Source organism: Megascapheus bottae, chromosome 2 (assembly GCF_031878675.1).
Source record: "Megascapheus bottae isolate mThoBot1 chromosome 2, mThoBot2.hap1, whole genome shotgun sequence".
In the NCBI taxonomy this organism is placed as follows: Eukaryota; Metazoa; Chordata; class Mammalia; order Rodentia; family Geomyidae; genus Megascapheus; species Megascapheus bottae.
In genome coordinates this window covers 87,067,494-87,094,254 of record NC_143510.1, presented here as the reverse complement: position 1 = coordinate 87,094,254, position 26,761 = coordinate 87,067,494, and the positions used below count along the sequence as shown (strand labels likewise).

The window sequence follows — 26,761 nt, the reverse complement described above, 5'->3', positions numbered from 1 at the left end:
CATGAGCACAGTGCTCTGGAGTCTGTTTTAAGTGTTAATTTGCTTCCAGCATGTGCTGACTCTATATTGCCTCCTCTTATCCTCACAGCTGGCACTCTTCTTTTTTTAGTTTCAGCGTTCTGCATGAGTAAGGAAGGAAATAAATTGTGTGCATGTGCGTATGTGCGTGTGTGTGTGTGTGTGTGTGTGTGTATGTGTGTCACTATAGTGTCAGTGTCATGTTTCTCCCAAGCTATCCCATGAGAACTAATGAGATAATTTACAGAAGTTGATTAGCCCAGGGTCTGGCATATTGGAAGTACTGGATGTGTATTCTCTTGCTAGGTGAATGATGGGTCTTCCTAAACAGGCTGCTGACATTGGCTTGTGTAAAATTTGTTCAGTGACTTGTCTCACATGCTCCCAGTTGGTCACATCCTTGAGCCTTGGATGGAGTCTTTCATACCTGCTTTCTTTTCTTCTTTTCCTTTCTTGACTTCTGGAATACATGTAAATTTACAGATTTGGAAAACAAATGCTATGAGAGGAGCGATTTACCTTATCCAGTTATCTTCAAGTGTCTAGGAAATGAAAAAAAAAAGAAGTCCAAGTATAGACAAATGTATTGGATACCATAACTACCAGGCTATTGATTCTTAAAGCCAGACAGCAAGCTGGTGAATTGTGTGATAAAATTGTGTGAGAGCATTTAGTTGGCTAAGATGAGGATGGCGTTGTGTGTTTTCAAGCTATTGGGCTCCCCTGACAGCTCTACAACTAATGAACTAGTACTTATTAAGAAAGCTGCTTACTGTGGGCCACATCTGTCTAATGTGCTTTGTGAATGAGGTATATCTGAACCCTTTATTTTATTCTTATAGAGGCCTGTGAGCTTGAGGTTTAATCTCTGATATTGAAGGTGGCAGCTGAAAGCTTGCACAGGAGAGAATGAAATAGCTCTAAACCACTGCAGAGGAGATACTATGTTTCAGACATTGGTAATCAGTGTATTGAGTCCCTAGACTTGACTTTACTCTGAATGCTGATGGAGAGGATAAGTGCCCAGAGGATAAGCCAAGAGAGGATAAGTATCCAGCCAGGCCACAGAAAAAGCATTTCTGAAGCTTCTACCCCTGGATTCTTTTCTTCACATTCTTTAGGAGGTTCCAAAGGATCAGGAAGATATCTGGTCTACCCTCCAAATGCCTTGCATAGTTTTGCCACTCTTTGACAGATGGCTTCTAAGAACCAGGTATCTCTTACTATATCTATACTATCTTACTATATCTATTTCCCTTACTATCTCCTGGTAGTTGTTGGGGACCGACTGTGGGGTCAATGACCTTGGACCTGACCTTGGACCTACACAACTGTATACACAAGGAAGTAACTCTGATCAGGATGACTTTAAGCAAAGTCAATCAGTTCTTATCATGATGACTTTAAGCAATGTCAATCAGTTCTTATCATGATGACTTTAAGCAATGTTAATCCTTTCTCATTTATCCTATATGTGATTTGTTTACTATTTTGTATGAATGTAGCCTCTGGCAACTCCAAGTTTTAAGAAGAGTATTTAAGGTCGGAACTTAAAATAAACGAGAGAGTCTTAGGCGGCAGTCTGGAGCTCACAGTCTTCTTGGACTGCTGACTTGGGCTGTAGTCCTCCCGAACTCCATCTGTTTGTCTCTCTTCTATTTTTTCCTAGTCCTTGCCCCTATTTCAGGAATCCCAATCCGCGAACCCTGGTTTGCTGCCGGCTGGCCCCGGCAACTGGCGCCCGAACAGGGACCTGAAAATCTGGGACAAGGTGAAGGACCCCCCCTGTGGCATTCCTTACAATCCTCAAGGTCAAGGCATCGTGGAGAGAGCTAATGGATTATTAAAACATCAAATTGCTAAAATACAGAAAGGAGAGTCGTATCCCGCTACTCCTGTGAATATACTTAATCATGCTTTATTTGTTTTAAATTTTTTGAATCTGGATTCAAATAATTTATCTGCTGCTCAGCGATTCTGGGAAAAAAGAGAGCAGCGTGCTTTTGCCTTAGTAAAATGGAAGGATCCCCTAACTGGTGCTTGGCACGGACCAGATCCTGTTCTAACCTGGGGTAGAGGGCATGTATGTGTTTTCTCACAGGAAGAAAATGATGCCCGCTGGCTGCCCGAACGCTATGTTCGGATTGTGGAGAGTGACAGTGGTCATCCAAGCAGCGACCCACTGGACCTTCACCCCCAACCCTCCAGTAATGCATCCAGTAATGCAGAAAAGACCTGAATTCATGTTTTTGTGTTAAGTGTAAAAGTCTCTGTTTCTTTGTCTTGTTCATGTTACATATTTTTTCTTGTCCAGTTTTGTCTTTGAAATTGGTACCAGTTTTAAATATGGATCCTTATGTTTTTTCTAAAGTTTTGTTTTGAACCTGGTTCTCACCTGCAAGAGTAAAATTGGCAAAGCTCTCTTGACACAAACTTCCGGAAAATGAATGGCCAATATTAATTTTGTGCACTTTAAAATCTTTGAGTATGAATGTGTGTGAATGAGTGAGTGAACATGTTCAAGGTTTAATCAAGAAAATCATTTATGTTTGAATTATTGCATTGTTTTAAAGAGGGGGGAGAATGGAATGTTAGATCAAAAAAAATGTACTTGATGATTGTATGACAGCTCTTAAGTCCCATTAAGAAGGTCGAATCAGTAGATTGGAGAGAGAACTCCGAGATCATAAAGGGAGGCACTTGGAGCAGAGAAAAGAGCCTCAAGAACCTACTAGTAAGGTCCCAGAACAGCAGAGACTGATCACGTTGAAAACGACTGCAGCTTCTGAAGAATGAGGAATTGCCAGCACTTCAGATCCACCAACAGCCAATATCAAGCCAACTGCTGTTGTTTCTACTCCAAGTAAAGTGACAACTGAAGCTATGGTTGGGAACAAATCAACACCTATGGCCAGTAGCCGTCCAATGGTCACATCTGCAACAGTCACCAATCGAACAACTCCGCAGTTCTAAGCCCCAGATGGATGAATTCCCCCCCCCGAGAGGAATCGCAGTCAAGGATGGGATAAGAGGGGACGCTCTCTGACCAACCTAAGACAGGGCCTTCAGCTTGATCTGAAGAAGTTCCCCATGACGGGTAAGGCAGAGTCAGCGATCCACCCAACCCAAGACAAGCAAGACCGCATCTTTTAAAAGACAGACGGGGGAGATGTTGGGGACCGACTGTGGGGTCAATGACCTTGGACCTGACCTTGGACCTACACAACTGTATACACAAGGAAGTAACTCTGATCAGGATGACTTTAAGCAAAGTCAATCAGTTCTTATCATGATGACTTTAAGCAATGTCAATCAGTTCTTATCATGATGACTTTAAGCAATGTTAATCCTTTCTCATTTATCCTATATGTGATTTGTTTACTATTTTGTATGAATGTAGCCTCTGGCAACTCCAAGTTTTAAGAAGAGTATTTAAGGTCGGAACTTAAAATAAACGAGAGAGTCTTAGGCGGCAGTCTGGAGCTCACAGTCTTCTTGGACTGCTGACTTGGGCTGTAGTCCTCCCGAACTCCATCTGTTTGTCTCTCTTCTATTTTTTCCTAGTCCTTGCCCCTATTTCAGGAATCCCAATCCGCGAACCCTGGTTTGCTGCCGGCTGGCCCCGGCAGGTAGTCTCACATTTACAACTGTGAGATAAATTTTCACTATGCCTACATCCAGTTTCTGATACTTTTTTTTTTGTTACAGTATCTTTAGAAACCACCAAAAACATTCTATATAATAAAAGTACAGCTAGGTATGGGAAAGAAAAAGTAAGCCGTTATTAAGTTCTTGATTAAATAACTGGTAGCATATGCCAGATAACCTCGGACTTTCCTATAGTACTTTTCCCAGTTGGATGATTTCTTGATCTTAGGATAGAGCATCTCATGTCTTCTTTCTGGAACATGTCACTGTAAACATACAAATTTGGAAAACAAATGCTGTGAGTGGAGCAATCAAATCCTGATTCTACTCTGCATTGTGTGTTTTAGGTGGGGGGTATTATGTAACCCACCACAAACTAGTTTTTCTAATCTGTGTGGGGGACAGATAGCAGAAGTCTTGAGAGACAAGTTCCTAGAGCCAGGTAGGTGCTAAATAAACTAGTATTGCTTAAGTTCCCTATGTAACAGGTCTGAGAAATTTAAGAGCATCAGTATTAACAATAACAAAGGGCTGGTGTGTAAAGCAAAGGACTTTAGATCACCTTGAGAAAATGTATTCATAACAGCATGACTCATCACAGTAATACAACAGCACTAATGAATGAACAAGTGTGGTAGAGCCATGAGAAAGACTAGAATCCAACCACAAAAAGAATATTGTGCTAAAAGAAGTTTTAATAGGGATGGACCCCTAAAACATGATGCTATGTGAAAGAAGCAAGCCACAAAAGGTTACGTTGTATGATGCCACTTTCACGAAAACCCATATGTGAATTTCACCCTAGTTTTTTTAAAAAACAAAACACTGAACATTTGCCTGGGCTCAGGTGGCTTATATCTATAATCTAGCTAGTCACAAGCCCAAGATTTGAAGATTGCAGTTCAAAGCCATGCTTAAGCATGAAAGTCTACAAATCTCTTATTTCTTATTAACCACCAAAAAGCTGTAAGTGAAATTGTGGTTCAAATGGTAAAGCACTAGCCTTGAGAAAGAAAAAACAAACAAGCACACAAAAACCACCACCACCATCATCAACAATAATCAAACTAAGAAATGGCACCCAAGCTCTGAGTTCAGGCCCCAGTAGTAGTATCCTCCCTCACAAAAAAACAAAAAATTTAAGAGGCCCTAATCAGGGAGGACTTAGAATGAAGTGTTAAAACATTTAAGGTTATATTATATGATTGAAAGCAATCTTATAATTCAAATATCTTGAATGGTCATGAATACATTGCTTTTGAAGATTTTTTTTTTCCCTAAGACAATAATGGTTCTGTCTAATTGGGGAAATTTCTTCCTGTTTGTGTCTTCTTCATGGGTTTGGGGAAAGTATCTTCTCCTTTTATCACAGCACCTCACCTGAACTGGGCCACAAATCAGCCCCCATATCAGAGCCTGCTTGATCATACCTGAACCAGTCCTCATTATCTTCTGCTGTTAACTATCCCATTTCATGCTATAGCGTGTCCATCTATAAACATTGTTATTAAAGGGAATGTCCCAGAGCAATGGTATGTACTATACCGGATACCTTTAAACTGGTGTCTGGGTTTACACCTTCTTTTCCACCTAATCCAGCTCTTACAAAATTGTCAATTTCCTTTGAGGCCATTTTTGTTTTTTCTGCTCAGGGGTGCTCAATAACGATCTAGCAGCCACAGAACCAAGTTCTAGTACTTCACTTCATATCCAAGAGCCAAGACCACCAAGTTTCACCCATTTGTGTTGTATCTGAAGGGCTCTGCAGCTTGCAGCTCTCTCAGGAAGTAATGGTCAGCTTCTATCCTCAGTCTGTAGTAGGTTTTTCTTTTGTGTGTGTGTTTTGTTTTTTAACCTGTGACCTTTATCTTTCCTTCTTGTATTTAGGCATTATCTTTGGCTCAACTCAGATACTTCATTTCCCTTGACCCTGACTTCATTCTCTCCTAAGACCGGGAAAGTGTAGGTTAGCTAGGACATGCATCCATCTCTATGCCTTGAGCCCTGTGCCAGCATTGGAATAGAGAACATGTAGAGGTCATGTTATCCAGTTGTGGAACTGCATGAACGATAAAGTGTGTAGAAATCACCTAGAAATAGATGTCGTCTTTTTATCATTTGCCACTAGAGACATTTACATAAAAGCTCCATAGGCCCTGAAACTCAGATGCACAATAGACTCTATAAGGCAGATGCAGGGAGACCTTCTGCAATCGGGAATGCCAAAGTGCTTTTTGTGGTATTTGCCCTTGTTAAAAGCTTATAAGTGTTTGCTTAAGCAGAATGAAAATGTGAGGCATGTCTGCCTAAATTATCCCTTTCCAGATGGAAATTAAGGAGATGAAGACCAAAACACTCCATTGGAGGGCTTCGTGGGTAGCCTTGTGAATGTGGTGAAGGACTGATTTAACATTCAGAAGGAAAACTTTTATAAAAATCAACCTTTCTGGAGCTGACCCTAGGAAAAGCATACATCTTCAGGAGCAATCCATTTGCATTAGAGATCTCCCAGGCAAAACATTGTTGAAAAAGCATAACATTAGAAGTAAAGTTTTTTTTTATTATTATTACTTCTGTATTTACCCTCCAACCTTTTGCTCTTCTACTGTGTCACCTCAGTGAGATTTCTGTGATAGAGGTAATATTCGTACCATCTGCATCCTAATAGCTCTATTAAACCAGAGTTCCCACCCTTATAAAACAAAAATCCACATTGTGTAGGTTAATGCAAAGGGAAGAAATTAGGGAACCTCCTTGGAAGGTGCTGATCAATGCACTTATTTCCCCAGGCCCATGGGACAGCTGTGAGAAAGGTAGAGTTTGTGAATTGGCAGGTCTGCTGGGTATGTGCTCTTTTGAAACATCCTTGGAGCCTAGTAGTGACAAAAGGTCTTCCTCGAGGACTTCGTACTTTAGGCCAGCCTCAACATTGTCATTATTTTGGGCTGAATTATCCTTCTTTGTAGTGTTGTCCTGTGCCATGTGAGGTGTCCTTCTGCTCCTCTGTTCTACTCATTAGGTTCTAGAAGCACTTCATCCTGCCCAGTCTTGATCATCAAAATAATCTCCAAGCATAGCTCAGTATTCCCTATAGGAAGGGAATGTCACCTGACTGAGAAAATCATGTAAATAAGGAGTCAGTGAGGAGGAAGTCTAGCAAATAGAAGAGATCAGATTGCATGTCAAAGCTATGTGACACTACGTAGTCTTCATCCATGTGGAGAACATGGGTTGGAAGGAATGCTGATATGGTAGTAAGGTCAGATCTTGGAGGTCTTTGTTATCATGTGAAGGAATGCATATTGACTTATAACCCCGAAGGGCTAGTGTGGGGTCTTTGTTACCAGTTGGGTAACTTGAGTAATTTAGCTTCCATGGCCTCTGTAAATGCAGTCTAAGATGTAGAGACTACATGAATTAAGGCCATATGAAAGTGTCAGTGCTTGGGTGTCTGGTAGTTTCCTGGTTGTTGTTTCTTGTTTCCTAAGCACTGTCACATCCAGTAAATCCTGTTCTCTCTATTTGTACTGGTACTCTTTATCCAGACAGTGTTACTGGAGTGCCTCCTGAGTCCTCTGCCATAAATCCATTCTCCAGCCTGTAGTCAATCTTCCATCACTCAAGCGTATATGTGATAGCTTAGGAAATGTTTCAGTTGGCCAACATACAAATGTTAAGCAATAAAAATGTAGCCATTTCCAAATGAGCTGTGTGTCAGGCTAAGAATACAATCTGACTTCAAAGACTGGTTGAGAGTAAGGAATAAAATAACTCATAGGTAAGGACTTTACATGATTGATTACATATTAATATTTTGCACGCACCACATGAAGTAAATAATGAACAATAGTTTTTATTATTATCTTTAAGTAGTTGTACAAAGGGGTTTCACTTCAAGATGACAGTTTATGAGTACAATGTATCTTGATGTGTTTGCAGCTACAGAAAAGAGCTTTATAAAAGTGATCTGTTTTCTTATCCAAGGAAGCACATTGGTTCTTAATGAGTAATAAATTTTGAGTTATAATTTGTTCCCATTATCTTCAGGGAGTCCATTCCAAGGGTGGATACCTAAGATATATTTGGACAGTACAGAACCCTACATATAATCTTGCCTATCCATGATATTTGTACATAGACATATGATAATATATGCATAAATACATAGCCATGATAAAGTATAATTTATGAAAAGTCACAGCAAAAGTTACAGACAATAATATAAGAAATATAACCATATAGTTTAATAACAGTTACATGAATGTGATCTTTCTCTGTATGTCACCTTATCTTATGGTACTAATCTCATCTTTTTTTGTTATATGTGATGAAATGGTTGTGTGATGAAAGGTTGAAATGAGGGGGATGAGGAGAGCTTTGAGACTTAGTGTTAGGAATTTAGGTAAAGATTATTGAACATAAACATTAACAGTATTTGGCAATTGGACTGAGAGCTGAGTTAACCTAAGTGACTAACAGATGAGTAATATGTACACATGGATATAAAAGTTTGACTGACACACATTTTGGGCCACATAGAGTGGGATTCGATCTCATACGATTTCATCATACCATCAGAATGGTGGAAAACTTAAACTTAGGAATGTTTTGGTGGAATTTGCCATTTAATATTTTCAGATACCTACCTACTCCATTACAGTATAATATTTGTCATAGGGATTCTGTTTTTAAAAAAAGAATATGGCATACCAAGACATGTGAAAGGGTATTAATGTATGTGAATTAATGCACCTTGTATCTGGCAAATATCATGTAACCCTTTTATTAATTACAATAAAAAATATAAAAAAAAGAAAGAATATGGCTGGAGACATATGGAATCATGGCTGTAGCAGAGATTGTAATTGCCTTCTCCTGAGACAAGAGCATACTTTCCATTTTATATTTATTTATTTATTTATTGTCAGTTTTGGGGACTGTACTTGGGGCCTGAGCACTGCCCTTGAGCTTTCCTCAAAGCTAGTGCTCTACCACTTGAGCCTCAGCACCCCTTCCAGTTTTTGTATGTATGTGGTACTGAGGAATCGAACCTGGGTCTTTGTGCATACTAGGCAAGCACTCTACCACTAAGCCAAATTCCCATCCCATACTTTCCATTTTTGTAGTCTACTCTTTATCAGGATAAGTGGCCTGGAGGAAGGCACAAAGCACATCTTTTTGTTGTTGTGATTGTTAAGTTTATTTCCTTGCTTGCATCTGATTTGTGATTACCAAAGCCACAAAGCTACCTTTGTATGTCCCAATGCAAGATTTTGATTGGATGAGCAGCTAAAATTCAATAAATTCATCTTAGTCTGAATACTTCACCCTCTCACATGATTCTAATTTCATCATATTTTACATTTCATTTGATTTTCTCCTTGTAGCCACACTTGATATTGCAATGATCCTTTGCCTCAAACTGACATGACTCCAAGCTATTGAATGACTTGCTAAGCTCCTATACCCAGAATATGGATGACTGACATTTGACCCAGGTCTCTTGATTCCCGGTGCTTTGAAAATACTGCAAAGCCCATATGAAATGCAGACTGTGCCTTGGAGTTTGCTTTTCATGTGGTAGAGATAAGATGGGCAAAACTCCAGTGACAAGCAATGTGTCTTATCTGCAGAACTGAGCGAGAGGGGGAAGGGAGACATTATTGGAGTACCTGGCATACCCACTGCCCTTGATCTCTGACATCACAGTGGTTCACAGACCAGTGACATGTTTAGCTGCAGCCAGAGAATTGGACTTCTCAGTGAGATCAAGAAAATCAAAGTTGACAGGAATGGACTCTTATGGCTTTTATAATACAGTGAACTCCAGGTTCTCAATGTTTATTCTAAGCATATTCCATATGTTTTTTTACTCTTTGGAGTCTGTGATCAATGTGTGTGTGTGTGTGTGTGTGTGTGTGTGTGTGTGTGTGTGTGTGTGTGTGTGTCTGTCTGTCTGTCTGTCTGTCTGTCTGTCTGTCTGTCTCTTTGTGTCTGTGTGGCTGTGCTGGTACTAAGACTTGAACTCCGGGCCTGAGCAATGTCCCTGAACTTAAAAAAAAATTTTTTTAATGATGTACAGAGGGGGTTACAGTCAGGTAGTGAGTAAATTTCTTTTGCGCACTGTTACCTCTCCTTCATTTTCCCTCCCCTGACTCTCCTATTCCCCAAGTTGTAAAGTTCATTTCTAGCATAGTGTCTAGCGTTTATTGCTTCACCCATTGTCTCACCATTTCTGTGATTCTCCTTCCTTCCCCCAAATCAGATAAATACATTCAAGACAAAGGGTATCAAAATCAGGAACGGGAATAAACACGTGGAGAAAAAATAGACAAAAGAAATAACTGCCAGCAGTACATTAAAAAAAATAAGGAAAAAGAACACACACATACACACTACACACACCCCCTTAAAACTAGTGTGTTACTACTTTAGCTTTAGATCTACTGCCTACTGCTGGCTTTTTTGTTGGTTTATTGGAGGTAAGCACCTCACAAACTTTTCTCCCTGGACTGATTTTGAAACAAAATCCTGAGGTCTCAGCCTCCTGAGTAAATAATAGTATAGGTGTGAACCATGATTCAGAGCCATGTGTCAGGTTGACAGCCAAGGACCATCCGCAGGTGTGAGGTGCTCTGGGGCCTGATGTGCAGGATGTGTATGTGGCTGTCGATGTGGTGAGAGGTGTCAAACATGTAATGTCTTTCCCCATGAAGCATTGCATGGAGAGAGAGTTACCAAAAATGAACATTTCTAGTGGTATCAGTGCCTGTGACAGTGACAGTATCTGTATGAGGGCTATGGGGACCTCCTTGAGGTTCAGAGCACACTATGTGTATCATGTTATACGTGTTGGACAGTCAGGGCTGGCTTTGTATCTTGAAACAATCTCTGTGAGTGCTAAGGTATCTGAGGGCACACTCACTCATTCATTGATTGATCTCACGGACTGGTGGAATGCTTCCTAGGTACCTGGGTGACACTGACTATAATCTGACTTTTTTTTTTTTTTTTTTTTGCCAAAGCAGAGATTAAGATCTAGTGATGCAGTGATTAATCAATGAAATACTTGCCTTTTTTCAGAATTTGCTGAGTATGATAAAGGAAACAAACGCAGTGTGGTGATAAACCATGTGAACGAGGAGCTTATTAGAAATAGGACTGTCCATGAAGGGTTCCCTGAGCTGACATGTTCAAAGCTACAGACTTCTATGATGAGCAGAATATAGTCATATAAAGAGCAGGTACTGGGACAGCATTTTGTAAGAAAAGGCAGAGGTGACATGGTGTGAATGACAGGATCCAGCCTGTCTTCAGTTAGAATCAGCAGCTCTAATGCCTTGATTCTAGTAAACACCTAAGATTTCTTTGGGTTGCTAAGTGATTCTGAAGATTTAGGCCATATTTTTTTCCTTCAGTTCTTTTTTTAAATCCATAGATTTCTGTTTCCTTTTCATATGTTTCTAGACAACCCATATGTAGTGAACACACATAACAAGTGATTTTGAATAATCAAGGTAGTAATTAAAAGATAGTCTCTGGCTGGGCACTGATGACTCATACCTGTAATCCTGGCTCCTAGGGAAGCTGAATCACGGTTAGAAGACAGCCTGGGCAGACATGTTTGTGAGACTATTTCTAATTCAGCAACAAAAAGCTGGAAATGGAGCTGTGGCTCAATTGGTAGTGCAGTAGCCTTGAACAAAGCTCAAGAACAATACCTAGTCCCTGATTTAAAGCCCCAGGCCTAATATATAACTCCACATGTGCATGCAGTATTCACTCATCCCCCATTCCTGCCCAAACACTCAGAGCACAGGCATTTGAAAAGGTGGATTATTGCCCTTTAAAAATGTAACCAGACAAGCCTGGAGGCTGTATTCCTAGCTGCAGGAGTTCACTTATTATACCTATACATGTAAATTATATACTTCATGCTCTGTGCTGAGGTATTTTGAATTGCAAACAGTATAACCAGACATAGTAATTTAAGCTTTTCTCCCCAAGTTTATTTACTTATTTCATTATTTATTTAATCTTTAAGTAGTTATACAAGAGGGTTCCAATTCCACATGTCACTTTATTGATTCATTTATGATCCTTATCAACAATGATTTAAGATTTAAATGTTTTTTTTATTTATTTGGTTCCAGTCCTGAGTCCTGAACTCAGGGCCTGAGCACTGTCCTTGGACTTTTCTCAAGGCTACAGCTCTACCACTTGAGCCACAGTACCACTTCCAGCTTTTTTCTATATATGTGTTACTGAGGAATCGAATCTGGATCTCCATGCATGCTAGACAAACATTCTACCACTAGGCCAAACTCCCAGCCCAAGATTTAATTTTTTTTTTAATATAAAAGCAGTGTATGCTTCTTGTGTAATGTCTGAGGCCATATATTCATATAGAGTGAAATTACACATACCCTTTCTTCATATGCACATGTACCTATTTGTCTTTCTGTATAAAGATTATTACACTGTACAGAGGAATGCTTGTGATGGGATTATTACATTTGAACTTTGAATCCTCCTTGTAAGGCTTAACATGTGATATGATTTTTTAAATTTTTAAATTTTAATGTTTGTAAATGTGAATTTCCTTGATGGGGCAGATAGAAGAGGATGGAGTACATGTTTAGGAGTAAAAATGATCCTAACCATAGGACTGCATTGGAGTTGAGGGAGGAGTGTTTAAGCCATGACTTGGACACTTGAGAAAATGCAGTTGTTTTTTGTTGTTGTTTGGTTTTTTGTTTTTTGTCAGTCCTGGGCCTTGAACTTAGGGCCTAAGCACTGTCCTTGGACTTTCTCAAGGCTAGAGCTCTACCACTTGAGCCTCAGCACCATTTCTGGCCTTTTCTATGTATATGGGGTACCAAGGAATTGAACCCTGGTCTTCACGCATGCTAGGCAAGCACTCTACCCCTAAGCCAAACTCCTGGCCCCCAAAGCTGTTTTTTCAACTTCATGCATCAGCATCTGCATCTGTTTGGGATGTGATCTCCTTGTTTTTCTTGTGCTGATTCCCGTGTTAACTTCCTGAGTAACTTCTGGTGTAAATTGTGATTTTTTTTTTCTCCCTTAAATGTGTTTTTACTTCAGAGAGATATTATTTGAAAGTTAAATCTGGGAGGGAGGGAGGGAGGGAGGGAGAAAGGGGGGGAGGACATATTTGTCTGTTATGGGGCTTGAACTTTGGGCCTGGGTGCTGTCCCTGCACTCTTCAGCTCAAGGCTAGTACTCTACCACACTGAGCCACAGAGCCACTTCTGGTGTGGTGTTTAATTTGAGATAAGAGTCTCACAGACTTTTGTGCCCAGGCTGGCTTTGAACCTCTATCCTCAGATCTCATCCTCCTGAGTAGCTAAGATTACAGATGTGAGCCACCAGCGCCCGGCTCATGAAGGAATATTTTTTACCTGCTGGGTTTAATTTTTACCTCATGCCAGCATCATCATAAAAGACAAGCTATCCTAGACACAGTTTTTAAACTTTGTACAAACCATATCTTTTTTTTCTTTTTTTGCCATTCCTGGAAATGGCAAACTCAGTGCCTGGGCACTGTCCTTGGACACATTTTGCTCAAGATTAGTGCCCTGCCACTTAAGCCACAGCACCTCTTCCAGCTTTTTCTGAGTATGTGGTAGTGAGGAACTGAACCCAGGGCTTTGTGCATGCCAGGTGAGCACTCTAGCACTAAGCTACACTCCCAACCCCAAAGCCTATCATTTTTAAATTAACCTCCTCAAGTAGAGAGAAAAGAAATTTTATTGTTGGACTAATGTATAGAGGGGTTGCAGTTATATTTGTCAGGTAGTAAGTGCATTACTTCTCGTACATTGATACCCCTTCTATATTTTTGTTCCCTTTCCCTCCCCCAGCCCTCCCAATCATTTTGTTTTCCCCCCTTTCCCTGTTTTGTAAACAAACATATGGGAAATAAGTTTTCTGATGAGTTATTTTTAAAATGCTTTAAAAATGTTGATGAGGTTGTGTTCAGTTATAATTGTCCTATTTTTCCCCAAGTCTAAAGTCATTTCTAGTTTTACTTTGATTTACATTTGAATAAATCCAGTTGAGCTGGGTACAGCAGCTAGATTTGAACCCAGATCTCTTTAAAGGCATAGCACAGCCCTATCCTTTTTGCCTCTCTTCTTTTCAGAGATTCTAGCATCTTCCTTGCCAAATTCTCATTTTCTATGAGTTTGTGTTCTGTGCATGCACACGTGTGTGTGAGCGCATGTTGCATTTATGTGCTGTATTTGTTTTCGATATTTCAGAATGAAATACTTTCCTAGGGGAGAGTTTTCTCAAGTCCAGCTTCTGTGTTCAAAATGATTTTGTTTTTTCCATTTAACTTTCTAGTCCACCCCCTCCAGCCCTGAATTTTTTTTATCTTCCATAAGAAGACCCATTTACAACATCCCATCCAAATGGTTGCAGAAGAAAGCCCAGCACTGACAGTTGAGATTGGCTCCATTAGGTGTTTATTGCTGGTAACTTGCTGAGCACAAACTCCTGAAGCTGGAGAGGTTGCCTCTGGTTAGACTCTTGAGTTCATTTATTCCTTTAACAGACAGTTACCAGGCATCTGAAGGTGACAGGCAGTATGCTGTCAGAGAATGTGAGGGTCCAATGAGGTGGGGGAAAAGCCCCCACTTGGCCGCTCGATTGATGGTGTGGAATGGCGGCCAATCAATGAGACCAGGAGCAGAAAAGCTATGATGGAGACCATTATACACCATGGCAGTATGGATGTGGAAATTCACATTAACTGGTTCATGGATACCTGTTGTTTGGACACCTGTTATACCTGTCTGCACAGGGGTTCCTTATCGTCAGGGGAGCTTCACTCAGTCTGTTTCCACATGACATCTATTTTAAGGAGCGGGTAGAAAACTCTTATATCTCTTGTATAAATCATCTGATTTCCTGGTCAAATAAGCAAGTTCATGGGCTCTGTACTTCATATCTATCAAGCTTCTCTCTTGTTTAAACGTGTCCTGATCACATCATGGCCAGTCTTCTTCTTGGCCTAAGGATCATCCCTTACCAGGCTGATTATAGGTTACCTCTTCTCGTCTATTCTTTGTATACCATTACTGTTTGATTTTTTTTTTTTGAATTCACTGCTTCTTTCATCATATTAATGGTGGAGGTAGCTAGTGCTAGTGACTCATGCCTGTAATCCTACCAACTCAGGAGCCTGAGATCTAAGCCATCCTTACTGAATTCTAAGTTCTCTGTTGTAACTAGGTCTCAAGAAGACGGATGTTTTGGCATGACCAAGCTCCTTTTCTTTGCATGTACTCTTGATTCTACTTCAGGTATTGTTCAGTGTCTCATATGCCTGAAACTCGCCATCTACTTTATCTGTCCTCTACAGTGGTACATGTAAATCTCAATTGTCATGTACTTAGCTTCCTCCTGCAGAAGTTTTTGTGTGGTCTGTCTGATAAAGCCATACTCCTTGAAGTAATCCTGTTTTCAAACTTTGAGTATGCATCACCTTTTTAGTGTGTGGTATATAGTAGATTCTAATTGAGATGCTACTTTAACTGTGTTACTCATATGTGTATGAAAGAGAGAGATGTTCCTCAGACTTCGTTATTTCCTCAACTGTCTTGGTTTTGATAGACTGCAAGATGAGCAGCACTTTTGGTCATATCTTGTGCTAACATGCAAGCAGGAAGTCTTACAGACTTGGAGGTTTACCTTCCGGATCTATACATTGTGCTTGTTTTGCAATTTCCATTCCTTTACTGTGTGAAGGACTGAGCCCTCGATCTGTGCTCTTTCTTTCAGAAAGTACTATGAGGGAGCCCAAAGATTTCATGCTGCGGACAGAGATACGACACCGGGATTAGGGATTGCTACTTCTGAGAGGATGCTGGGAATCTGCAGAGGGAGACGGAAATTCCTGGCTGCCTCTTTGACTCTGCTGTGCATCCCAGCCATCACCTGGATATATTTGTTTGCTGGGAGCTTCGAAGGTAAGGGTGGGGATCCAGGAAGGAAGGAAGTATGGGAATGCTGCAGGCTCTCCAAGAATGAGAGAACCTCAAGAACGAGCCACAAAGCCATCTGATTATCAGTGTTCATTGGGTAGAGCACTAGAGCAGTGAGGCCTTATCATGGGAAACAATTTTCTAAGGTTGCATGGGTAGTTGGAAGCCATCAACTACATGAGCCAAAAATGAAAAGAGCAAAATAAGGTGCACCTTGATTTTACAGTGGATTGGTGAGTTTGGATACATCTAAAATCTGTTTGATTAAGTATATCAAGGAAAGGGAGAAGGTTGAACCTTGGAGAACTGCTCAGTTATTGATGGAACCAGATGTTTTTGATATTGACGGATCATTTTATTCTTGTTTTCACACTTTGTTGACTTGTCTTTCCTACCAAATGTACTGCGGAGATACTGAGATAGCAGCCAATCTGGACATGTGCCATCTAGTGGAGGAGAGGATCTCTGCATGGTGATTTGTGCTATGATGTAAGAAGCAGGGTGTTGGGAGAGAGGATTGTGGGGACTATCAGGTTTCTGATGGTCCCCAGGTATGCAGCAGAAAAACTGCCCTTCCCAAACAAACAATAATCCCTGCCACTTCCCAAAAGCAAGTAGAAAAGACAAGATCCATCATTTCTTCAGCCAGTGGCTCCAGAGATGGGGAATTGCTTTGTGTGCCACAGATGGGTTTCCTAGTTTCAGGATGAGGAAGACTGGCAGTGCAAGAATGCTTATTTTCTTTTTATTTACTCCTACACTTGAGTTTTTAAAAATTCTCATGAAAAAGAATGGCTTTAGGAAGTCACTACTGTGTTTGAAAACATTTATTTTTTTGTGCATAAATTTTATTGCCAGCTCAGGGCTACTTTTTAATTAGGACCTTCATTTCGTTTTTTGAGATTTGCTTTGAGACAGTCAGATCGAATGTAAACAAGACCGAGCTTTGCCTTCACATAGCAGGGAGAATTCCTGATCCCTAGCCCAGTACTGGGCTTTCTCTCAGTACAGGCTTTCTCTCAGCTATACCCTTGAACCGTTCAGAGCTTCTCCCTATTGAGTTGAGCAGTCAAAAGAAGGAAGCTGAGCTGATGCTGATCTTGAAGGGATCCAACAAGGATGACCTCTGTACAGGAGGGCAATACCACCCAGTACCAGTACAGGCTTCCGAAGTAAAAATACGGGCTTCAGTAGTGTAAAGAAACTGGTAATACACTACTACTTCTAGTACTAGTAGTACTAGACTCCTCCTCCTCCTTCTCTTCCTCCTCCTAAATTAGCACTGATGATGTTGACAGTCTTCATCAACCAGTATTATGACTATTTCTTTGTACTTTGCCATCTTTGTCTTCATCCTGTCACCACAGAGTTCATATAGTTACTATCCCAGTTGCTTAGATGGGGCAAGTCAGAAGCTTTGTTTATCTGCCCATGCCTCCAAGTCTATCAGGCTGGAGCCCAGACTGTATTCAAGACTTTACATTTTTACCATGTCACTGCCCTCTAGACAGTGTGGTATTGGACTTGGTCAGTAGGTCTGAATAATTGTCACTTTATTTTTCTGCAGTGAAGTTGTAGAGTTTTGCTTTGTACTCTGGTGACAAAGATCCAGCCTAATCAGATTTTGGCCAAATGGGAATTGTGTTGTTAATAAGGTTAGTGAGTCCAAAGATAGCTCAGGCTTTAGACAGGCTTGTATTCAGGGGCTGAAAGGGTGCTTTCATAGCTGGATGTTTCTCCCATCTATTTGTTCAGATTTTCTTCACTTGAGTCTCTCAGCATGGCTTTTCCTTCATAGAGGAAGTTTGAGATAGACATCCTTATCAGTCTCAGTAGGAAAAGGACTTATTCTTATTTCCAATCTCCCATGGTGCCTTGCAGTATGTGGTTACCTCTAAACCTCAGGCTGTGGTTACTCCCAGACAAGTTCTTGTGATGGGTACTGGGGAAAACACCTTGTGGTGGAAAGTTATGTGAAACATGAATTGCTCAGTAGTGCATTTTCCCTAAGAGGAGAGAGTAGAGATTGGTCTGGGTTATGTCAGATTCATAAGTGACTGTGTTTCTGGTTTGGTATCAGGTTGAAGAACTGTTGGGAGCATCATGCTACCTGCCCTAACTGATGAGTGATTTTTACCAGACTGGCAGAGGGTTTGTGGGAGATAAGCGCATAGAGAAAATAGACAGTAAGCCCAGATTGACAGTGGGTGTTAAGTCTGTCAACCTGATACTTAAGAATAGACCATCCCATCACAAACAGCATTAACTGGAAGCAAAGGGATATGGGTATATTAATAAAAGTAACCAGAGGGCTGGGAATTTGACCTAGTGGTAGAGTGCTTGCCTAGCATGCACAAAGACCCAGGTTCGATTCCTTGGTACCACATACATAGCAAAAAGCTGGAAGTGGTGCTGAGGCTCAAGTGGTAGAGATCCAGCCTTGAGAAAGTCCAAGGACAGTGCTCAGGCCCTGAGCTCAAGCCCAGGACTGGCAAAAAAAAAAAAAAAAAAAAAAAGATAACCAGAGTGACAGAGGCTCAGGCTGAACTTACCAGTTACCAGCTGGTCCACAGTTGGATTGCATTTATTTCTGAGTTCTGCATTGTAAGAACAAAGCAGACAAGTCAATGTGCTTAGGAAAACAGCGAATTTCCAGTTCAAATCAGGTTAAATGAGTGACAGTAGAGAGAACTGCGGATGTTTTCCCTGGATATACAGAGGCTGAATGCACAGACCACTTCAGCCAATGTCTAGAGAGCTGGCACCTGAATGAGGCAGAGGGATGTCTCTGATGGCCTTGACTGTGCAGGCACATGGCCTGGGGACAGAGGTCAAATCCCTCATCATGAAGATCGTTCTGTGCAAAGCTGTAGCATGATGCCCAGGAGGCTGTGAGATAGTTCTCATGAGAGATGTAGCAGCAGAAATACCTTGTCCTGGAAGGAGGTCTGGCAATAGGGGAAATGGACATGATGATGTGTGTGGCTATCTAGAGATCTGAGTCTCTAAAAGAGACTGAGTGGTCACTAGGAGACAAAGACTATTCCCCTGGGGTGTGGCCAGCACCCATCCACAAGGACCCATGAAGGCACTCTTCAAAGCAGTTAAACCTCACAATCCTACCGTCCATTTATCAACACTCTCGAGTTTATGACCTCCTGGAACATGAAGCCATAAATAAGGCACAGAGTTGGTGCCTGGCTTTCTCAAAATACTATTCATGTTTTATGTGAACTTATTTATTTTTCAACCCTGTTTAATTTCTATAGGTCTCCTGAGAGCAGAGCCCAGAATTACCTCTGAGATATGAACACTTTGAATGCAAAGGTTTAATGGTTCAATTACACAGTACAGTCCAACAGTGGTTGAGTGCCGCAGGGGGTAAACTCAGCTTAGCCAGGATAGCTGGTGGTCTGGCATACGATCACTTTTCCTCCTAGGCGTTAGTTTCCTCTGGTATGAATGAGGCTGTCAAGATCAAGCCTACTTGTTTGGTTGCTCATAGTCTATATACAACTTTAAGATTATAAGCATTTGAGGTAAGTGAATCAGAAACAGGTAGAAATGTCCCCAGTTAGGGGACTATAACTAGAAAATAGAGTAACTTGTTGTGATTTGTTCTGGCCTATACAGCCAGAATTAGTCTATAACAGTTACTGGGAAATATACATTGATCTGAGCTGAGGAAGAATGACTGTTGTGGGGTATGGCATTTGCCACTTGGGGGAAAAAAAATGATATTTCAACCCTGTCGCCACTTGTTCAGGGCCAAGTGTCTGTGGGAAAAGATGCTAATTGGGGTTGTTTTTGTTAATTTTTTTTTTTTGCCAGTCCTGGGCTTGAGCTCAGGGCCTGAGCACTGTCCTTGGACTTTCTCGAGGCTAGAGCTCTACCACTTGAGCCTCAGCACCACTTCTGGCTTTTTTCTATGTATGTGGTACCGAGGAATCGAACCTGGGTCTTCGTGCATGCTAGGCAAGCACTTTAACCACTAGGCCAAACTTCCGGCCCATGTTTTTGTTAATTTTTTTTCTTGGCATCTTGACTTTGACATTCTATTCCAACCTCCTAACTTCCTTCCCTAGCCTGCTATTCTTCCTTCAGCATCTTAGTGAATACCTCTACCACGTGCCCTTCCAGCTTTGTGCATTAGAGTAGTCACTCTCTTCCTTCTTCTCTCCATGCTATCTCTTGTTTTCCCTCTGATTTTTTATTCTTGCAGCTGTGTTTTTTCTTTACTCCATCTTTTATCCCTGCCTTGGATCTGCCATTTCTCCTTTATAGTCAGGACCAAGTGTAACAGCTTGTCTCATATTTTCTTCTGCTACTGGAAAGAGGCCAGTGCTACATTAAAGCACCCCTTGCTTCTTGTCCTCTGTCCTTTCTCCTGATCTGCCCCTGCCCTCATCTCTGTTTTCTACCTGGGTACACTAGACTCCTCGAGTCTGCCTCCTGCAGCCTCTCCTTCCCTTTCATCCCTGACCCTGTAGTCTCATTTCATCTTTCTTCTCCTTCTTGCCTGACTATCTTAGATCTTCCATTATCAGCTCATATATAACTGCTCCTGGCCAGAAGTTACACTGGCTTCTGCTGCCTGCCCTATGCTTTATTTTCCCTTTATATCTCATGCACATTCCTTTGTCTTGTTTTTATGACCACTGATCTTTTTGACTGATTAGTAGCACCAGAAGAGAGGAACCCTTCTATTCTGTTTCTTCTTCCATCTCCAGTGCTTGAAACCATATATTTATGGAAAAAATGAACACAGAAGTCAATATGTTTTCTTCTAGCTTTGAGTACCAATATCTCACATCATTGTCTCAGGGATCAATTCTGGACTCCTTACCACACTCTTGAGTCCATCATTATTTTAACCATTTCTGTCTTTACGTAGATTCCAGTGCCTCCCTGAACTTCCTAAGAGAACTTCTTGCTTTACAGTTGTTCTTTATGCCAGGGGTATTTTTTTCTTCCCACAGTCGTTCCCCTATCCAAGACCTTAAATGCCCAAATTCAATGTCATTTCCCCCTAATAACCAATACTGTGGAAATTTCTGTGTCTGGGACTCACCAGGTGATATGTTGCTTGTTTCATGTCTCTCCAACCACACTTCTGTGAATTTCTTAGAATTGAGGGTGTGCTCACTCTTATATTTTTTATGCTTGTTCTGAGACTTGAATCCAAGACATGGGCACTGTCCTTGAGCTTTTGTGCTCAAGTCTAGCACTCTTACCATCTGAAACACAGCTCTATTCATACATTTTGTGGTTAGTTGGGATAAGAGTCTCATAGGCCTTTCTAGTAGCCTCCTGACTAGCTAGAATTACAGGCATGGGCAACCAGCACCTGGCTGGCCTTGTGGGTTTTATATTTGTGGTATATTCCTCTGTTTTCTGCCCCTTGTTGGAAAGCATTCAGATGTTTTTCAGTTGTCTGCATATGGGAGAAAGGAAATTTAATGTCATTCAGATGTACTATTCTATGTTAATTCAAAGGTGCCCTACTATGGACATGTCCCATGGCCACGGAAGCGGGCCAGGGATGGTGGGAGAATTCTTTGAAAGCAAAAGTCTTTTGTGCACATGCAGAGTCTCAGACGTTTGAAACCACACTATGAGAAAACATTATATATTAACTTCTGAAGTGATTTCAGCCCACACTCACTTTTTGTTATTCCTAAAACCTATGTTCTCTGTTTCTTCTATTCTTATCAATATAAACCCTGGCATTTGACCATTTTACAAAGTTGAAATGATAGCAGATTGTTCTAATCTGAAACCCTTCCTTTGCCTTCTTGTTATGAAGCCTCTCAAGCTACATATACAGTCAAATCTGGGGAATGGAGTATATTTTATCTAGGGAGAACTCACCCTAGTTTAGTGTGTCTAGTCCCTCAGTACAGAGAAGGTATCAGAATGTTTGTGAATTCAGATCATACAAGACACTAGCAAATAATTTGCTAAGGTGTTAATACCCCTCAAGACTGGGCTGTAATGATGGTTTTGATGGCAGGAAAGCCTGTTTTGTCTTTCCTGCCAATGGCCTAACTATTCATAAGAATATCATGGGATTTAAGAATACAAGATGCAGAATGAAATATAATGTGTGATGTGACAGTTGTATCAATTTTCTTTCTAATGAATCAAAAATGAAGAACTTTTCTAGACAGTGCTTAAGACCTGTTAGCACAAAGGATGAATAGGGATAAAACTCCCTTATGTATGTAAATCGGGTCTGGAGGAGTGCTGTTTTGCTTTCCTGCAACATCTGTGTTCAATGTGTTCAGTCATTGTCATCTCATCACATTCTTTGTTTTCCTGGAAGTCAGAAGTCCAAAATCATTCTCATTGGACTGAAGTCAAGACTTTGTCAGGGCTCCTTCTTTCTGGAAGCCCAAAGGAAGAATGTATCTCTTGGCTTTTATTGGCTTCTATAGACTATCCACTGTTGTTTGTGGCTCCTTCCTTATCTACAAAGCAAAAAGATAGCATCTTAAATTCATTCTGATCTCAAACTCATTTTCCTGCCTCTGTCCATGTATCTTCTTGTTTGGGAGTCTCCTAACCCCTAGTAAGGATTCTTAAGATTACATTGGGCTGACCCAGATAATGCTAGATAATTGTGTTCTTCAAAATTCTTAATTAAATGGTGCCTGCAAAGTTTCTTTTGCCACTCAAAGCAACATGTTCACACGATACAGTGATCAGATCCTGAGAATCTTGCTATGAGGATTGTTATATTTTCTAGCATCCTATCTTGTCTCTTTGGAGCAAAGCCAAAGGTGTGTTATGTATCCACTTTCTTATGTGGGCATCTTATCTGTCCCTGAATCCCTGTTCTGAGTTCATTCTCTAATACCCCAAAAGACTTAACATCTCATGAAAAATGCCAAGTATTTAGATATATTTACCTTGTATTATTTAAACATTTTTTGGGCATTCCTCTGCCTTTTAAAATTTGTTATATATTTTCAAATACAGTATTGTGTTTTTGCCCAAAGTGGCCTGGATTACAACATTACTATCCCAAATAGCTGAAATGACAGATGAGTTGTGAGTACCATTGTACACACCTTCTTATTCATGGATGTGGAAGTGGGGGTCTTATGAACTTTTTTGTCTTTCCTGGTTCTAAACTACAATTCTGATCTCAGGCTTCTGAGTAACTAGGATGACAGATAGGCGTAAGCTACTGTGACTTATGATAGCAAACAGCTTGTTTGATATCATAAAATTTATGTATTATAGATGCCTAATCAGTAGCCACTAATCCTGAAGTTTAAGGTAATTTTATTTATTTTTATTTTATATATCGATTTAAGTAAAGGAAGGAATTGTTTTATTCACAAGAGACCTAGTGATGGGTGGATACATCATCTGGAAAGGCCTGATACCCACTGGTGTCACAGCTTTGGGAATCTCTTCACTTTATCAAGTAAAGCCAAGCATATTCCTTAAGCCATTACATCTAGCCCTAGTTGTACACTTGATGGTGGTGCGTGTATACACACACACATACACACACACACACACACACACACGACAAATGTATGACTTGTAGTGCCATGTTACCTCAGTCTTGATTTATGGCATCACCAAACAGGAATTGGAAAACATCCATTACCAGTAAAAAAAAAAAAAAGTCATTTACCAATCCAAACTGCTGGTCCTGGGACTTGAACCTAAGGCCTAAGGCCTTTGCATGAAGTATTTTGTGACTGAATTATACCCAACCTTTGATTTTTTTTTTTCTTGAGACAAGGTTTCAACTGTGGTATTCAGATTAGCTTTGTAATCAAGATCCTCCTGCCTCTCCTTCCCAAGTAGTGGGATTACAGATGTATGCCACCTCTTCTGCTTAAAAATGATGGCAACCATGTAGGCTTTTGCCAGCTCAGATAGTTGTTACCCCTTAGGAGGAAGGAAAAGGATATATAGACATTGGGGAAGGGTATGAGGGAGATTGAGTGTTACTAATTTACTAATATAACTGCTACCGTACTGTGCTAGCTAATCATTAGCTTTCTAACCTGTATAAGCAGAAATACATGTATGTTCCTTGGTGATAGTCCCAGTACTTCTTTATTCATGTTTCTGTGGGTATTATTTTTAAAACCTGTGCAAATCTAGGTAAATATGTAGCTACATTTGAAGTGATTTTGTAAGTTTTGTTTTCCTGGTCCATGAGAGCATTAGAGGAATTTTATTAGCCTTTGGGATTTGTGAAGCTATGCTTTTTATTTGTTTTGTTCTGTTTAGTTTTGTTAGCAGTCATGGGGCTTGAATTCAGGGCCTGCTGTCTCGTTTGTTTAAGGCCGGTGCTCTACTACTTTTAACTACAGGTCTACTTCCAGTTTTCTGCCGGTTAATTGGAGATAACCAGGGCTGGCTTTGAACCCTGATCCTCAGATCTCAGCCTCCTGAGTAAATTAGGAAGTATTACAGTTGTGAGCCACCAGCACCCAGCAGTCTAGGTTTCTTTTCAGCCCCAGAATTTAGAGGCTTTTTATGCATGAAGCTATACTTCTGGGATTGATGTTTAACACCTGTATTTAGCCACATGTTTTTATTTTTCCTTCCTAATATATCTTACCATTTCTATACATATTAATACTGTATGGGTTTGATCATAATTTTGACTTCAATACCTCAAATTTGACTTATTGTAAAGAAGATCTTTCATCAGTTCAAAATGAGATCACTTATTTTTAGCAGTGATTTAGCCACCATTAACATTAATATTGTTATGGATATCATTCCATATTAGGTATGTTACCATCCATATTAGTAAACATGTATCTGCCCCAAGTCTAGATGCCTGGGAAATAAAGTATGTTCTGATTGTAGAGGATATGGTGATCCTTAAAAGAAATTCACTGTTAAAACTATGACCAAAGTTGGGTATTGGTGGCTCACACCTGTCCTCCTAGCTACTCAGGAGGCTGAGATCTTAGGATCATGGTTCAAAGCCAGCCTAGGCACAAAAGTCCGTAAGACTCTTATCTCCAATTAACTACTGGAAAACCAGAAGTGGTGCAGTGGCTCAAGTGGTAGAGTGCTAGCCTTGAGCTGAGAGCTCAGAGGATAATGCTCAGGACCACAGTTCCAAGCCCCATGACCGATCCCCCTTCCCCCCCCCAAAAAACCCCAATAACAACAACAAAAAAACTATGTCCAGAATGATAGTACTTATTTCCATTCAGGGATAGTGAAACAAGTTCATCTGGCCTTCAGTTATGTTGGGTTTGGCTTATACACTCTTTTATTTATTTAGTTGACCTTCTTTGTATTTTATTGCGATGGTTTCATATTGAGGGATTTCAACAATATAGAGCAAAATCATCCAGGATTTTTGGCTTTCCTTGAAAAAAAAAAAGGGATGATCTAACAACCTAGAACCTAATATGTGGCAAGGATTGGTGGGAGCTGAACAGTAACTGTTCCTTTGACCATGCTTAGATTATTACAGTTTGTCAGTTACCTTCTTTCCTAGTTGGTCCTCCTGTGGTCTCTACAGTGTTATTGTATGTAGTCTTCTCGTATCTGTGTAAATCATCTGTTGACCTTACCTTGGCTCAGTCTTTGAATCTTTTGTCTTCTTCTCTACCTTGTGTTGTACGCAGTATCTTATGTATTCCTCAGACAATTCTATATTGGTTTACTGTTACTGATGAGGAAACTGCGACTCAGGGATGTTGAACTCTTTAACCAGCTGGTTAGTAAGAGAGCTGGGCCTTGCCAGACACAGAGTTATATACTGTAATCGTGATGACATCTAAACAGCTGGACGATGTCATTTCAAAGTCCGGGTGCTCAAACTTTAGACAAGGACGAGACAAACCCAGGAGACATGCAACAAGGGGCTATTTTGGACTGGATGGCAGATCATGTTCTGTGCTAGCAAGATTATTATAAGCCAATAGAAGCAGAAAATTTGATTAGTCCTTTAATACAATTTGCATTTTGTTTCTGCCCTAGACTCTTAAAATTAAAAACAGGAAAGGACCTTAGAATCATCCAGTAGGCTTATAGCCTAAGCAGATAAAACTCTGCAAACCACACAAGGGCTTTATTTGGGGCAGGGTTGATGTTGGATTCAACATGTCCCTGAAGAACTAGGAGACCTGGATTTGAAATTGAGTAGTAGCATTTGACTCAGAGAATGACAATAGATAAGTTCCATATCCCTGCAGGTCTGTTTCTTCTCCATTTAAAGGACCATAATGTGTGACTGCCACAGTTGGTATAAAGGTTAAATGAAGCATCTGGTGTACAACAGTGGTTACTCGATGAATCTTCATTTTTCTTTCCCTCTCTTATTTTCTGGAATTCAAGGAAGTCTCCTGGGAGCAATGCAAAGGTCACCCATCTCTTCCAGTGAGCTTTTGTTTTACAGCAGAGCTAGTGGAAAGTGACCTCATGGCTTAGGAGCTTACCATGCTGCAGCCAGGGGTAGGGTAATTGCAGCCCCTTTCCAGGCTGCATTATCTCTTCATTTTTTGCTGTTTATACCTCTTCATTGTCAATTAGTACAGCAAAAGAAAAGCAGAATTGAACACTACCTTTCTTCCTTTCTCTCCATGCCTATTTCCAGAAATTTGCTTTATGTCCTTTGAGCCTGGGGGTTAGAGGGAACATGGACCTGAGACACAGCTCAGCTGTGCTCATAAATATACTTTCTGACAATGGTTGGTTCCATGACCATTTTGGGGGAAAAGTAAATTATTTCACAATAGATGACTGACCAGCTGTGAGTACTTTCAAGAACCAACAAACAGGAAAGACTGGCCTTGAGCATGAAACTTAATTAATTTAGTGACAGATTTCATGGGACTGAGACTAGGTCAGCACATGCTGTTCCATTCCCTTGCCGCTCTTTAAATATTGTGGGCCTCTGAATGAATCACTTAACTTCTCAAATTTGTCTCACAGTCCTTCCTCCAGGGTTGAGGGTGTTGCTCTCTTCTTGACAGCACAGTAACTTTAGTCTACTCTTTGTGCCTAGCAGCCATTTTGAATATGCTGTCTCTGTGCTCAGAAGTTAAAACTTTCTCAAGGGGTCAACAGAGTGGAAGGTTTAGGTT

General features: G+C 40.6%; 1 protein-coding gene across 1 annotated transcript in view; it reads left to right on the top strand.

Annotated features, from left to right (window-relative positions):
• Large1 (LARGE xylosyl- and glucuronyltransferase 1) overlaps positions 1–26,761 on the top strand; it is a 449,296-nt gene that overhangs the window by 110,804 nt on the left and 311,731 nt on the right. The window contains exon 3 of the mRNA XM_090328589.1: positions 15,475–15,662. Coding sequence (XP_090184715.1) covers positions 15,475–15,662 — 188 coding nt within the window. The remainder of the gene's footprint in view (positions 1–15,474; positions 15,663–26,761) is intronic.